This window comes from Hyaena hyaena, unplaced genomic scaffold, assembly GCF_003009895.1.
Source record: "Hyaena hyaena isolate Hyena2069 unplaced genomic scaffold, ASM300989v1 scaffold_47, whole genome shotgun sequence".
NCBI classification, from domain to species: Eukaryota; Metazoa; Chordata; class Mammalia; order Carnivora; family Hyaenidae; genus Hyaena; species Hyaena hyaena.
The window spans coordinates 4,917,828-4,933,335 of record NW_024080679.1 but is presented as its reverse complement, the minus strand read 5'-3'; the positions used below and the strand labels follow the sequence as shown (position 1 = coordinate 4,933,335).

Genomic DNA, 15,508 nt, shown 5'->3' with positions numbered 1-15,508 from the left:
TTTAGGCTCCTCTTCTAATTCCTTAATATCTATTCGTATTCCCTAGTATTTGCCTCTTTTCTTCTTCCCCTTTATATTCTCTCTAGATACTCCCATTCATACACCTATACCTAAATGACTCCTAATTCCCTATTTCTAGCCCTCGGCTCTAAAATCACATGCCTGCCTGTGAACCTACATCTCCACTGGGAAGCCAAAAAAGCATTTCAGATATATTGCTATGGCAAACCCCGTATTCATCTTCTCCTCCAAACTTGCTGCTTTTCCTCGGAACCAGTATTTCTACATCCAATTATAAATGTGACACACTTGTCAGTGTGGGCTGCTCTCTCCACTACCTTCCTCCTCCCATAAACTAAGAACAGTCTATTCTCTCTGTCAGGACAACAGGAGCTTCCGGTCATGGTCTCTACTTGCTCTTCCAGCTTCATCTCCTCCTTCTTGACCCTAAGAAATCTTTTATTTAACTCTCATTCTATGCACATAGATTGCACATAAATTGTGCCATCTACCAAATAAGCACTCTTCCTTTATTACTGCTAAATTCTCTTCCTTACCTTACAAAACTGCAAATTCCTACAGTCTCTCAGACCTCAAGCATCTCTCTTCTTGGAACCCACGAATTTGTTCACTATTGTGTTTACTGGTGACACAGATCAAAGTAACTTTGGTTTGGTGACAGGGAAAAATCCTTGCATTACTGCTCCTAAGTGAGTAGAGCAAAGGAGACTACAAATAATTACAATGTTGTTTGCTAAGTACCAGGATGAAATAATGACAGGATGCTATAGCAGCAAAAAGGAGGCATACAATCACTGTTAACCACGGTCAGTTTTGCATCGACTGAGCCTCCTAGATAAGTAGAAATTCGTCAGGTGGACCAGTTGGTCAGAAAAAGCCATTAGTTCTCAAGGTACTTTCTCATAACTGCTAGTGCCGTAAAGCAGATGGAAATGAAGGGGTAAGGCAGAAGGCTGGAGGGAGAGATCACATTATGAAGACCTCAAAAAGGAAAGATAACCAAGCCATATGCAGGGCACATTACAGAGGCCAGGTCAGAGGCAAGGAGGCAATTAAGAGGCTTCTGCATTATGCCTCGCAAGAAATGACAGCCTTTAAACAGCAGCGGCAGTGAGACAGGACAGAAGGGTACGGAAGAAACACTTACCCTTGCTGGGGGTCCAAAGTACCACACATTTAATCTTCCTAGCAAGCCTACGAGGTAATGTTCCTATTTTTACACAGGAGGACCTCAAATTCCGAATATGTTACATGTTAAGGATGACACAGCTTACAAGTAGCAGGGGCAGATTCAAACTTTAAATATCCGGGCTCCAAAGTAACATAATGGGCCAGTATCTCAAATGCATGTCCAAGTATAAATCAACAAATCACATTTTCACAACGAAATCTCTATTCAATTTATCAGAATTAATTCTTAAATAAACTTCCTCTTCCCATAGAGAAGCCTACCAAGTGCACAAGGAGATAGACTCCATCAAGTCTAGGGTTACATAAGATTTTAATATTATTCCGGGGTATCTATAATTTTAGTAGTATATCCAAAATCTAAAGTTGTTTTATGGACATAATTTACACATTCTCCTAATTAATAATTTTGTATGGGCCACAAGGTTTAAAAGTAATCTTATTCACCTGTAAAACCTCCACTCTGCCAACTTACAGTGCTGAGCATGTAGAAAACAAAGTATTGATCTAAAAATAAAACAAAGTGAAAATGTTTAAAATGACATCAATACTCTTCCTTAAGCAATATAGGCTTAAATGGGGAATAAAAGATTCAGTATTTTAAAATTCATTTGCCTAACAAACATGCTGCATGTATGTTATAGAACATACACGTTTTGGAAAACTCTGAAAAACACAACACCTCTAAAAAGAGAACGTCTAAAAACAGAACCCCTCTAATAACAGTGTTCAAACTAAGTGGAAGCAATGTTCCTTCAAGGTGTCCCTTTCCTGTTCAGTGAGTGGATTTCATTCTAAGTTACTTTTCATTAAAAAAAACCCTAAGGTTAGAAAAGACCAATTCCATATATATAACACACACAAAACCCAATCTACCAATTCGAAGTCTATAAATATTAATACGAGCAACACAGAAACTCTGAAAATTCTTTCATTCTCTAATACTTACAAATGAGAAGGTTTATGCTGCCTAACTTGCTCCAGTGCTTTATTTCAGAACTAAAGATTTATTTTAGACATTAAGAGGAACATGAGATCTGCTGAACTATTTTAGGTAAAAAAGCCTCCCACCCTCCATATCAGGTATGTTAATAGCAGCCATATATAAAATGCTGAGGCCAAACGGGCAATACCAGCACCCCCAAGAACACTGACAAAACTATAGTATAATCTCAAGTCTTGAGACAAAGATGGAAGACAGGTTTCAATTCACCTGTCAATTCCTATAGATTAGCTACCTTTGGTATGAGACTGGGGGATACTTTGTCCAAAACAGATCATAAAGGTCTGCCATGGACACAAGAGCGTGTGTTACCCTTGATCTCAGCCTTATGCTGCAAGACTGTACTCGAGTATTCTGTTTCTATTATGGATTATTTCATTATTGTTTCAAATCAGATAATGCACCTGATGTGAAATGTAATATGGAAACTCAAGGGAAAAGTTTTGGGGGGTGTTTTTGTTTTTTCTGCTATGTCTGACAAAACAAATAATAAACCTAATATTAAGGACACCTGGGTGCCTCATTTGGTTAAGGGTCTGACTTTGGCTCAGGTCATGACCTCAGTTTGTGGGTTCAAGCCCTGCATCGGGCTCCATGCTGACAGTGCAGGGATCCTCTCTCTTCCCCTCCTGCACTGGTACATTCTCCCTCAAAATAAATAAATCTTAAAAAAAAATAATAAACCTAGTATCAGTTTCCTAGAAAACACTATCTCAGGGATGGTTTTGGTTAAAATAACTACGGTTACATTTTTCAAATGCTCTTTTTATTCATCTGGAAAATTCAGTGTATAAATATGTAATATATAAGTATATACGTGTGTGTACACACACACACACATACATAACTGTTTTAGGAGAAAAGAGCATTTCAGCTTGGTGACTTAAATAATGTCAACTACGTATGTTTATTTGTAAAATTTCCCATAATGAAACGTTATAGTTACCTATAAACATTCATCTTTCACTATTTACAATTTGAATAATCATGGAATGTTTGTATAGTGCAACCAGTTGGTATAGAAAACTCACACAAAGTACATCTGATCCTAAACCTTTACAAGTATGAAGTTACTTTCACTGGGTTTTCAAAGTGTTAAGTAGAAACAGGATGAGGTCAGCAATACTTAAGATGAGGCACTTTAACAATTACCCAAAAAAAGTATACAAAAGTGTCAAACAAAACTTGTTCTTAATCATATCCCTAATTTCAGACGTGATTGATCTGAGATGCTCTATATTAAGGAATGTTATAAATTTTTATTTCTTGCACTTTCCCTACTCAGCCCAAGGCAACGTTAAGTATGAATACATAAGATACACAGACATTACCACAGACCAGTTAATGTGCTTACATACAAAGGAACTAAAACATGATCCAACGACACTGGGGGTTTTAGAAAGTGACTGTTTTAACAAAAACTTCTGCATAATTTTTTCATAAACATGTATACATTGATCTCCCAAAGGCAAAATGCTATTCACTACCAATCTTCTAGACAAAAATGCCCTCAAAGGTATTAACTGAATCAAAATTAATCGTCTGTGTACTTTTCAAACACTGAATTTTTAATATTCAGAAGTTAAAATTAAAATTTAATTTTAAAAACAGAGAAATTAAAATATTAAATTTACCAATACTTTCTAGATTAGCTTTAAGATTAAAAACAGTAATAAGTAACAGATGTTTTGTTAGTCTTTTGAGAAGCACCTTTCAAACACATTATTTGGCCAATTCATTTACAACCTTAAATCACGCTCTCTGTATATGAACACTGTACCTTTTCATAGTTAAGATAATAAATACTTGATTTAAAAGTATTAATTCCTGTTGCTGCATGAACTCACAGTACTGTATTTTTCCCCATGGTCAGATTTCAACATACCTCTTCTAGTAAAGAAAATGGCGGACCCAAATTTTTAAAGGTCACCCAGAAGGGATTAAGATTTGGTCCCATTAACAGTTTAAAGTGAGAACTGTTAAATCTCGTTAAATTTGTTTCTAGTAGGTTATAACTTGAGCAATTTCTATAGCTCAGATACCCAATGTTTAATAAACATAGGAGCTAGTACTCATTCTAACATACTTAGCTGTTCCAAGTTCATTTATCAAAATCGCTTGCTGTGTGTGTATACGTGAGTGCACACGCACTCCCCAATTCCCTAAAGCACTCTTGCTCCCCTACAGAAAGAAACTGGTTTTCAATCAATACACTAGCAGACACGTAAGTCCCTTCTAAAATAAGAAGTGTGACAATTTTCAAACAAATGAAGAGAGAAAATACTTCTTTAAAATGACAAAAATTAAGCTTGGCAAAAGTAGTGACTTTTATTTACAATTGCATGTATCAAGATTACAATAAAAACACTAGTGATACCATCCAAACAAAAGCAATGATTTATTGGTAATGGCAATGAATGGAATATTGACAGTCTCTGATGAGAATCAAGCAATTATCCAGGAGCTGTAGATCTGATTGCAATATGGTCTTCCAGTGTCTTTTGTACCTTAGTGGCTTTCTCCTTTTTTGCCAACTACCTAGAAAAACAAAAATAACTTTACATGTACATCTTATTGATTTAGGAATATGTGTTATTTTCAAAATATTCCTAACAGGTAATCATCTTTAAAACCTGGTGTGAATTTTTGTCCCTGCATTTTACATTGGCATGCAGTGTATTTTCATTGTTGAAGCACACTGTGACCTTCCCTTTCCTCCCAGCCTCAAGGAATTAAAAATAAAACACATGCAGACTATTTTTGGTTTCCCACACTGTTTAAAGGAAAAGTAATGCAATTTTTCAAAACAAGGTTGACAGTTTAGAGAAGTTAATAAAAGGATGATGCTTTATGAGTGAAATATATTTGGCAAACTATTTTTAGGCAATTAGAAATCAAATGTCGATCACAAAATACTCTAGAATTAAAGAGTATACTAAACTTATGCCTAAATGCCCAAGATGACAGGTTTCTAGACTTTCTCTCAATATGTAGATATGCAATAAAAACACATTAAAAATGACTAGTTTTGCCTAGTTTCTATTTTTAAAAAAACTCTGGTTGCTACAAATGTACTATAAAAAATGTAAAGAATAAATCTTGTTTTTGTCAATGATCAGAAAAATTTTTCTATTGGAGGGCTTTAAAAATGTCCTATTTGCCACAAATGCGGAAGCATGAAAATGCAGGAATGAACTAGGTGTCTACCACCAGTGCCAGCAAACAAATCCTCTGTGGGAAAGTTCTACAACTAAGTTCTAAGCAAATAATTTACTTAAAACCTGAAATAGTTAAAACCTGAAATTTATCATTAGATAATGTATTCTCATAGCAGAAACACCTCTAAAGAAATCTAATTGCAAGCTACTGAATATATATTTGTATATAAGATTTCTATGTACATTTATAAGTGTCATTTTCCTATTTTAAATTGGTTCTGTTCCAAACGGTAGTTTGAATCAAACAAAACTCATAAAGGTCTTCTGTACATGCCTGGTCTAAAACAATGTGGCTGGGTCAATGTCATTCATGAGAGAAGATTATAAAAACCCACTTCATTCTCAATCATATGATGTTAAACATGCAGTTTTTCTGACCTTGAGGAAAACCACTTTCATTACTTTAAAAGATCTCCTCTCTGATCTACGAAAACCACGTGTTAGAAAGCCCAAAAAGCCAGAAAAATGCTAGAGAGTCTCGTAAAAGTATGTGGATACGAGTAAAAAAAAAATTCAGGATTTAAGAGCCAAGGGGAGCCTTCTTAAGAAAGAAGGGGAGGTGGCACTATCTGTATCACAAATGAATTTAAGCAGATAAACACTGAAAGCATTATTGATCATCATTATCACTGGGGAACACGCAAAACACAGCTATTAGATTAAGCAAAGAAAACAACTAATATTAAAAATTAAAATTTTAGCAGATGTGATACAGTAGAAGACACAAATCTGCATACTGTTTCACAGGTTGATAACTCTCAACTTGCCAATGTGTATTCTCTGTAAAAAAGAAGAAATTCAGCATTCCAATATGGATTTTCTCACCCCAAACATAAAGAAGCTCTTTTATTCATTTTTAAGTGTTTATATTACACCTCAAACAATAGTCTAGGTACATCAAAATTAGATGTCAAAAGTATTTATTCAAGTAAAGAGTCCATTGATCTTCTATGTGAATAGTTTAACCCAGCCTAACATTCAGTCCGTCTTTCAACACCTTGAGCTCACTTGTGTAGGAAAAGCAGAGGACATGCCCATAATTAATCAGCAAAAAGCCTTTGGGGCCACAGTTCCATTGGGTAAAGAAAAGCAATATATTATAATAAGCAATATATTATGCTAGTACTAGTATAAAAGAAGCATATGAAACTATTCTTATTTGATTTCCAAAATGATTCTATATTCTCAAAAAATAAAATTTAAACTTCAAATTGGATTAAAGCATCCAACGACTAGTAAAGTCTGAAAGCATTTATAACACTTTATTGCAATATTACTTCTCAAAATGTAGTACAAAAATGAAATATGAGACAGGAGAAAGTAAAAAAAAAAATAAATAAAAGTCAGGGGGGCAACATGGTATGATAATGAAATTAAAGCACCTAGTTGCAAGCCCACAATAAAAACCAAAACAAAAGGCCAACAGAGCATGGCTAGGGTAAGACGTGAAGAAAGAGATGGCTGAGGAAATCTAGGTAACAAGAAGGCTGATCCAGATGATAGAAGCTGTAGAAATCTTGCACCAACAATGGCGAGAACATGGGAAGGGTGAGAGCAGACAGGTGCTACAGATGAGCAGAGAAGCAAGGAGGGAGGAGGGTGAGATAAGGTCAATCTTTATATTACTTCAGTTTTAAAAATCTTCTGTTTTTAGTTCATTTGAGTTGCATTAAAAAAGCTGAAAAATAAACAGACAGAAATGTTACAAAAATAGCTGATACGGTAAATGGCCAGTTTAGAAAAATCTATTTGTATTACAGTGATAGAAAATCTGCTCTGCTTTTCACATGCACCTCATTCCGTAAGAAGCAGAAGCCCCTTTAGTTTTGCTCGTTTTTGTACACTTATATGTTATTACTTTGGTACTAAAATAAAGCAATCCACATATAGTGCATATTTTAGCAAGGAAAATCCTTCCAATTAAGATGGCAAGCTTTTCATGCTGCACACAAAAAATCCATTTACAACAACAAACAGCCCAAGTGTATATTATAATGTGTGTACAATGCCTATAATAGCCAAAAACATACAAATAGGAGGTGTGTTCTAGTCTACCAAATCCTGCAAGTATACAACCTTTAAAGTTGAGGTAACATGCAAGGTGGTTTAAGATTTCCACCCAACATCCAAGATCCATCAGCATTACCTGAGCTTCTGTCATCTTAGGGATATAAGGAGAAGACCAATGACACTGAAAACTAAAATTATCTAGAAACAACTCACACAATATAAAAATGTAAGCTGAAAATGCAAAACAATTCTATTTTATCATTCTTTAAGCCATTTTATATAGCTCTTTTTACTACACAAAGTATCAAAATGTTCTTCTCTGTGCTGATAAAAATGCGTGCCAAATCTATTTTGAAATTTTGAATTCTAATTACTATATGTAATCCCTTTGAAATTCAGACTAACTAAACAAAGTCCTGCACCTTCCCATGTTCATGCCCAAGTTCCTAATTTTCTAATCTACCTGGAGAGCCCACTGCTATCTTTTCCTGTATCCATTTCTACTCCCACAGTTTAGTTCAAGACCCTCTTCCTCCATAAAACATTCTCATTCCTCTGGTAGATATTCTTGGAAAGGAGGAAGTATCACTGGGCTAGGAAAGTATGAGAATATTCTGTAGAGGAAAAGACTTGACCTAAGCTTTGATTAATTCTGATTAACTTTCCAAATGTTTGTGCATTATCGTTTAAGAATATACTTGCTATAGAAGGTGACTATGATTACACCTAGCACAGTATTAAAGGGACAGCAAGTACTATACCATGTATCTATCATTTCCTTTTCTAGAAATGAAACTCACTTATCATTTTTAATAAGCAACTCATCTAGACAAAATCTAAAATGGCCAAATAGTATTGCAATTTTCCTACACTGATGTTGTTGTCCTAGCGTAATGCAAAAAGCGCTGAAATACTAGCTTACTTTTGAGAAACAATTCAATGAATGACACAAGTCTCCTTCAGAAACTATTAAAAGGAAATGTAATGTAATATTAACATACATAAGAAAACCATTCAACCAATTAAAATTTATCAAACATTAAAAGCAAGGGACTAACCTCAAGAAAGGAGTCCACAGCAATATTAAATTATTTTTGAAGCAGTTCTCAGTGCAATCTAGGCTGATGGTCCCTGAGACCCTTTCAGGGAGTAAAGTCAAAACTATTTTCAAAATAATGCTAAATTATCATTTGCCTTTTTAACTCTCATTGTATTACAAGTACGGAGGTTTTCTAGAGGATACATGACCTATAATGGCAAATCTGACTACATGGACAAAGAGACAGAGAATGAGAGAGGGGTCTATTAAGCCAGATGATAAAAAAATTTGCAAAGCATAAAACAATGCTCTTCTTGCTAAATTGGATTTTGGAAAGCATGTAACTTAAAAATATTATATGTGTTAACAATGAGTTTATTATTTATAAATAAATAATTTTTAAATTTCTCCATTTCAGTTTCTTAAAGGGTAAATATTAGCTAGATATAGCCTACGTTAACAAAAGCTCTTTCTGCTGCTTAATAATATTCTATAGTGTTAAACGGTCCTGAGGCCAACAGTTTGATAACTATTGCTCTACAGTAATGTTAAATAAAGTGATAAAGTATTTAGTTGAATGACGACATAGCGAAATTATACAACAAACACAAATACTCTCAAGCAAGAAAAATCTAGCGCCTTTGCTATATCCTAAGGACAGTCCCAAATGGGTAGTCTGGTAAGTCGAGAGTGAGAGAGAGTGAGAGAGTGAGAGAGTGAGAGAACGAGAGCGAGAGAGCGAGAGGAACCAGACTAGAAGACACAGGAGAGGGAGGATGTTAAAACCGAAGTGGAGACGAGTCTGAGACGGACAACTATAACACACATTAGAAAAACTGACCGAATGGCAGGCTGGTTGGAAGAGGGTCAAGATGGAGCAGTGGTTACTTACAGAGAAAAATGGAAATCAAACAGCATGAGCTGAGGTGAAAAGCAGGGAACGTGAGCTGGATTAATGGTATGAGGAAATAGTAATGGCTTAGAGTCAATCTCATGAAGGAATTAGGCTAAAAACAAACTATGCAAGGCAGTTAAAGCCAAATCCAATGGCACCCAATCCACATAGGCAGAGTAATAAAGCAGGCAGCCAATGTCTTTGGTGCTCACACATTTTCCCAGTACAGCATATCTCACATCACAAAAACGGAGATGTTTAATCTCTGCTTCTTCTGACCTGTCATTATACATACGTCAAACATTTGACATGACTGGTCTAAGTACATAATTGTCCTACAGCTCCCAAAAGTTAATTATGTTATGAGACAGGAAGATATAGTAGTTGAAAAGTGACTGGTTAAAATACCTATGGTCAAGGTTATGACTTTTGTAAAAACAGCATACAATTTTATAAGCTTATCCACAATCGCACAGTTTTATGACTTTGTCTGTGACTGAATTAAACTTAGATCTGTAGATACCATCAAAGAGAGTAAGAGTTTTCGAGGTACTCCGTGGCTTCAATTCCCCAAATGGGGGTCTAAGCTGTTCAGCAGAGCGCTTCTTCCTCCAGGCACTGGCAGCCCTGGGGAAACTCCCGTCATATAATGACCTCCTGACAATGACTTCCCGTCCTACGTGGCTGCCCAGGAGCCATCAGAAACACGGTGACACCCCCACCGCCTGCGCTACTGCACATTTAATCTGTGTACAGCCACTGGATCCTGTTCTGATAAAGTTCTCAGTGGCACTTCCGTGGTCTGTGGCTGTAATACTTTAAGAGTCACCCGAAGAAACCAAGCAGCAGTAGTTCCATGAATGCACAAGATGCTCTCATCCCTAAGAGTCCTACATAGCTTACAAATTCTTTGCAAAGCTTAGGACTGTGTCCACAAAATAAAACAAAAATATACACACATATGTATGTAATCTGCCTGCTGATACTTATTTGCCTATGCAACGAGGTCTTTCAGCACACAGACACGCTTTAAAAGCATCTCCGTGTAGTAGAACTAAGGCCATTCTTTTTGATTAAAATTATTCAGTGATTTAAAAAGTTTTCGAGAGAAATAATCAAAATCTTAATATCAGCAAAATTCTTAAAAAAAATTCACTTATAACAATGATTTTAACTTACTCCTATTTTGACATTATTCCTAACTACTTTCTACCAACAAACATTTATTTAGTTGGTTTAATTTCCTTTTATTTATCTTTTACTTCATTACAGTTGGGGATTTTAATTTGAAGTATGGCTGACATACAATGTTATATTAGGTTCAACAGTTCTACATTACACTATGCTCAGCAAATATTTTCACCCTCGTATTTGGATACCATTTACTAATAGATGCTTATCAGTAGGACTTATTTTTATTAGAAATATCTTTTAGTTAGATATCAAAAATGTGATTAAGGGAACCTACTGTTCTAGTCTAACCCCAAATATCACGACATGGTATGATTTTGATCTCTGTATTATTTCTTTAAAATTATATTTTTATTTCCCCTAAATACCAATTAAGTAAACTTACTCGTTTGAAGTCATTCATATTTGTTGCCTGGACTGGTGTACCAATAAAAGTAAAATATGAAATTCTTGTTGTTTCCTCTTCACCTTGATTGGACTGAACAAATATCTACCCCCAACGAGAAAAAAAAGAATTTTTATATTAATGATAATCCTTTTCACATATACATGCTTTACAACTTAACTGATTTTGTTAGATTATTAATAAACATACCTCCTACTCTTTGCAAGGACCAATCCAAACTACACTTGGACTAGCGCTCGTGCAGGATTACGACCTCGGCTGTTCGCCCTGCCAGCCTCACCTTCTCCAGGGCGTCATGGCAAGACGCCCACATACACAAGTTTCTGATAAGTTAGTGTGCCGGTGTGGAGGAGTCACACTTAAATTCTTTACAGAGAATGTTGAAAGAGTATGAAATTCAGTACAGCAGACAGACTGCTGTTGAAATTTTATGAAAATTAGTTTCTGACTGGGGAAAATCTCTGCAGCTATTTTCTCTATGATACTCATCCATTCATTCTATTTCCTAAAAATATTAAAAGAAAAAAAACAGTATTGGAAATCTGCTTCTAAAATTACACTATACTATATAGCCTGCATATTTTATTAACCTTGACTGTATATTTTTTAAATTTATTTATTTTGAGAGCGAGCGTGCAAGGGAGGGGCAAAGAGAGAGGGAAATCCCAAACAGGATCCAGACAGAGGAAGAATCTCAAGGAGACTCCATGCTGTCAGCACAAAGGCCAACGCAGGGCCCGAACTCACGAACCGTGAGATCATGACGTGAGCCAAAATCAAGAGTTGGCTGTTGTAACCAACTGAGCCACCAGGCGCCCCGACTCCTTATACTTTCTATTTAAAAACTCCCCTCAGCATGATAGTAGACAGCAGCTTTACTCACAGGTCCTTTTTCAATATATTGGCTTCTCTCTATATGTGTGGTTTTTGTTTGTTTGTTTTTTTTGAATGGCTAAGTTGGGAGTTTATTTTGTCTTACTTTTTAAAAATATAATTTATTGTCAAGTTATCTAACATACAGTATATACAGTGTGCTCTTGGTTTCAGGAGATTTCCATGATTCATTGCTTACATACAACACCCAGTGCTCATCCCAACAAGTGCCCTCAATGCCCATCACCCATTTTCGCTTTCCCCTCACTCCCATTTATCCTGTTTGTTCTCTGTACTTCACAGTCTCTTATGGTTTGCCTCCCTCTCTGTTTTAAACTATTTTCTCCCCTTCCCTTCCCCCATGGTCTTCTGTCAAGTTTCTCAAATTCCACATATGAGTGAAAACATGATATCTTTCTCTAACTGACTTATTTCACTTAGCATAATACCCTTCAGTTCCATCCATGTTGTTGTAAATGGAAGATTTCATTCTCTCTCATTTCCAAGAAGTATTTAAAAAAAACAAAACACATTACATGCTGTCTACTTAAGAATATCACCTCTCTAGGGGCGCCTAGGTGGCTCAGTTGGTTGTTTAAGTGTCCGACTCTTGATTTCGGCTCTGGTCATGACCTCATGGGTCAGGAGATGGAGACCTGTGCTGGGCTCTGCGCTGACAACACAGAGCCTGCTTGGAATTCTCTCTCCGCCCCCCTCCTCTCTCTGCCCTTCCCCTGCACAGGTGGGGGTTCTCTCTCTAAAATAAATAAATATAACGTCAAAAAAATTTTTTTGCCTCTCTTGATTTAGACAACATATTTCTTTCATTCTCTGATGGCATTAATCAGTTTTTGGTGTTTATAGGCAAACACAGATTCATCTCAAACTGAGCTTATAAATTAAAAATTCCAAGACTATAATAGGTAGACTATTAAACCAGCTCTCCATTTACTTGTAATGCTCTTTGGATCTTACAAAGCACAACAGTTTATATTCACTGCTTTTAAAATTCATCTTACTTTGATTAGATTTTCCAATCAAAACTGTCATTTTGATTTCAATTTTATCACCAAAAAACTGATAAGCATGCTTTCGTGTCTTGATTTAAGTTACTGACTAAATGTCTGATTGAGATAGGACACAGTACATAAAGACTTGAGCCTATCACAAGATAACTATGTACAGTGATTCTCAATGGCAGAGAAGATTACAACAGGATGTTTGGGTTGAAAGGGCTTTTCCAATAAACAAATATCTTCCTTCTATCACTAATTAAAATAAAGCAACAGGTATTAATTGAGGATATGGTACAAATGTAGGTCAGGAAGATATGTGATAACCAATATACTAGTTTAATATAATCATTTTATTTGATTTCATTTGGACAGAATATTCCAAATACCGAAATCTCAATCACAATCCTTCAGCCTACTACTAAGAACATTCTGTGAGACTCTAGTGAAAAACCTCCTAAAATGAACACTATACCATTCTTCTAACTTACAAAAACCAGAATCATTTCATTCAACCAAGGAAATTACACTAATTTGCCCCAACTTGTTCTCAGTGACTCTGTGCTGGTTCCCACTGGTTTTCTAGGTATTCATTCCACTATTCTCCTTAAACCCTCCTCCTCCCTCCTCTGAAGGACTGGGCTGGGAGGGCAGGAAGGAGAAGGAGGTGGCTGGGAGAACAAATCCTGGGTTTCTTTACAATACTTCACAAAAGCAATCAATAACTGCAAAGAAGCGGCTAACTTCTTAATGTAAATTAAGATAACGTAAAATTATGTTTTTAAAAAGTCATTTGTATGGAGATCATGACCACTACACTATTAAAACTTGTGTGTCCTAGAAAAGTAAACTGGATTATACAAGTTATCATCACTCATTACCAGGTATGAAAGATAATGTACAAATATCTTCAGTTTAAATGTAAAGGGTCTATAGTAAACCTCTAACAAGAGCTGCCAAATACATATAAAGTAACTGACAAATTCACAAATTAAAAAAATCAACCTGTTCTTCCTCTTTAGAGCACACAGATAAACTAAAAGAAAATTTAATTAGCTCAATTATACTTTTTTCAATCATTTCAAATCAAGAGAACAAAAACCTACTTTCAAGGATCATTTAGAATCACCTGGGACACTGAAGGTAGCACGGACTGTCACCCACAAACCCATTAAATATAGTTGAAATACTACTTACAGTTACACTGTTAACATTCTGAAACTTAACGTAACGAAGTGGGACAATACCATCTTCTTTAATGTCGTCCTCTGTGAGTTCCAGAGCCTGAGTTGGTTCACTTCTTTCTGCTTCTTCAAAATCCATAGATCGGGGTAGATTGATAAAAATTTTTACATATTTAGGACCCTGACCTATAAAATGGTAGAATAAAATTAAAGGCTAAAACCAAATCCGCAATACTTTCTTCATTTCACCATTACATTCACACTATACAACCAGATACACATTCAAATATGTGCACATACCTCCATGCGTCTTTAGGAATTTTAAGAAATTCTGAGTTATTTTCATAGCCATTCTTTTTTCTTTTAATAGACACGTACTAGTGTATCCTTGGCCTGCTAGCCTTTTACTAAGAACTGAGAATACTAGATTAAAACACATATGTACCTATGCGTACACATACACATACACAGACTTCTTGCCCTCAACTATAAAAGACATGCTGTGAGGAATGCACAACTACTAGTGAGGAGATGCAGGGAAGGTGACAAGAGTCTAACGCTATACGCAGGTTAACAACAAGTTTCATAAGGGAACTTAACATTTGAGCTGGGTCTTGTAGTCGCCAACAACTGGCGATTCTGTTATTTAGAAAAAAAGCATTACCAGTGACAACATTTAGCTAAAGGGAAATTAAGTATACAAACTGCCAAGTTTCATCTTAGGGATTAAGATGTGCTAAGTGGTTAGATCACATTTATAGGATGTCTTGGTCCCTTTAACTTCAGGGTATAATCCAAAACCCATTATTTTGTGGCCAGTTAAGGAATCTTAACATCTTCATATTGCTTACTCATCTCTATAGCAACTGCTTTCACAAACACTTTGTATTTTCAGGATATAATTTTATTAATGAAAAATACTAATACATAAACATTTAAAATAATAAATGAGAAAGGAATGCTATCTGATAAATAGGGTGCCTGCTGTTTCTCCCAATTATAAAGAAAACAAAAAAAAAGTCCTAGTTCCCACTAATCCCCTCCCCCCAAAATCAAGAACAGGAAAAAAAGGGAGTATAAATAAGGAAAATTCTTTATTTAATAAATAGAAATGCCAAGTCTGTACAATCATGTTTACAGCATAATATATAAAGATGAAACTAATAGGTTACAAGTAGGAAGATCTAGACCCTCAGTTTTATCATCTATAATAGGAAGAATGTGAAATAAATTTCTCCCAGTTGTGATCCTAAAAAATGGCTACCTCAAACCTGAAGTTTCAGAATAATAACTGGAAGAGTTCCTTTGTTTTCAGATTAAGAGGGGAACTTAAATTCTACAATAAAAAATTTTAGAAATAAGGTAAAATTGGGGCGCCTGGGTGGCTCAGTCGGTTAAGCGTCCGATTTCGCTTAGGTCATGATCTCGCGGTTCGTGGGTTTGAGCCCCGCGTCGGGCTCTGTGCTA

General features: G+C 35.6%; 1 protein-coding gene across 1 annotated transcript in view; it reads right to left on the bottom strand.

The window, feature by feature from the left end:
- Positions 1 to 3,456: 3,456 nt before the first annotated feature.
- TXNL1 (thioredoxin like 1) overlaps positions 3,457 to 15,508 on the bottom strand; it is a 34,686-nt gene continuing 22,634 nt past the window's right edge. The window contains exons 6-8 of the mRNA XM_039230514.1: positions 14,055 to 14,227; positions 10,951 to 11,055; positions 3,457 to 4,750 (exon numbers count right to left, since the gene is read on the bottom strand). Coding sequence (XP_039086445.1) covers positions 4,721 to 4,750; positions 10,951 to 11,055; positions 14,055 to 14,227 — 308 coding nt within the window. The 3' untranslated portion in view covers positions 3,457 to 4,720. The remainder of the gene's footprint in view (positions 4,751 to 10,950; positions 11,056 to 14,054; positions 14,228 to 15,508) is intronic.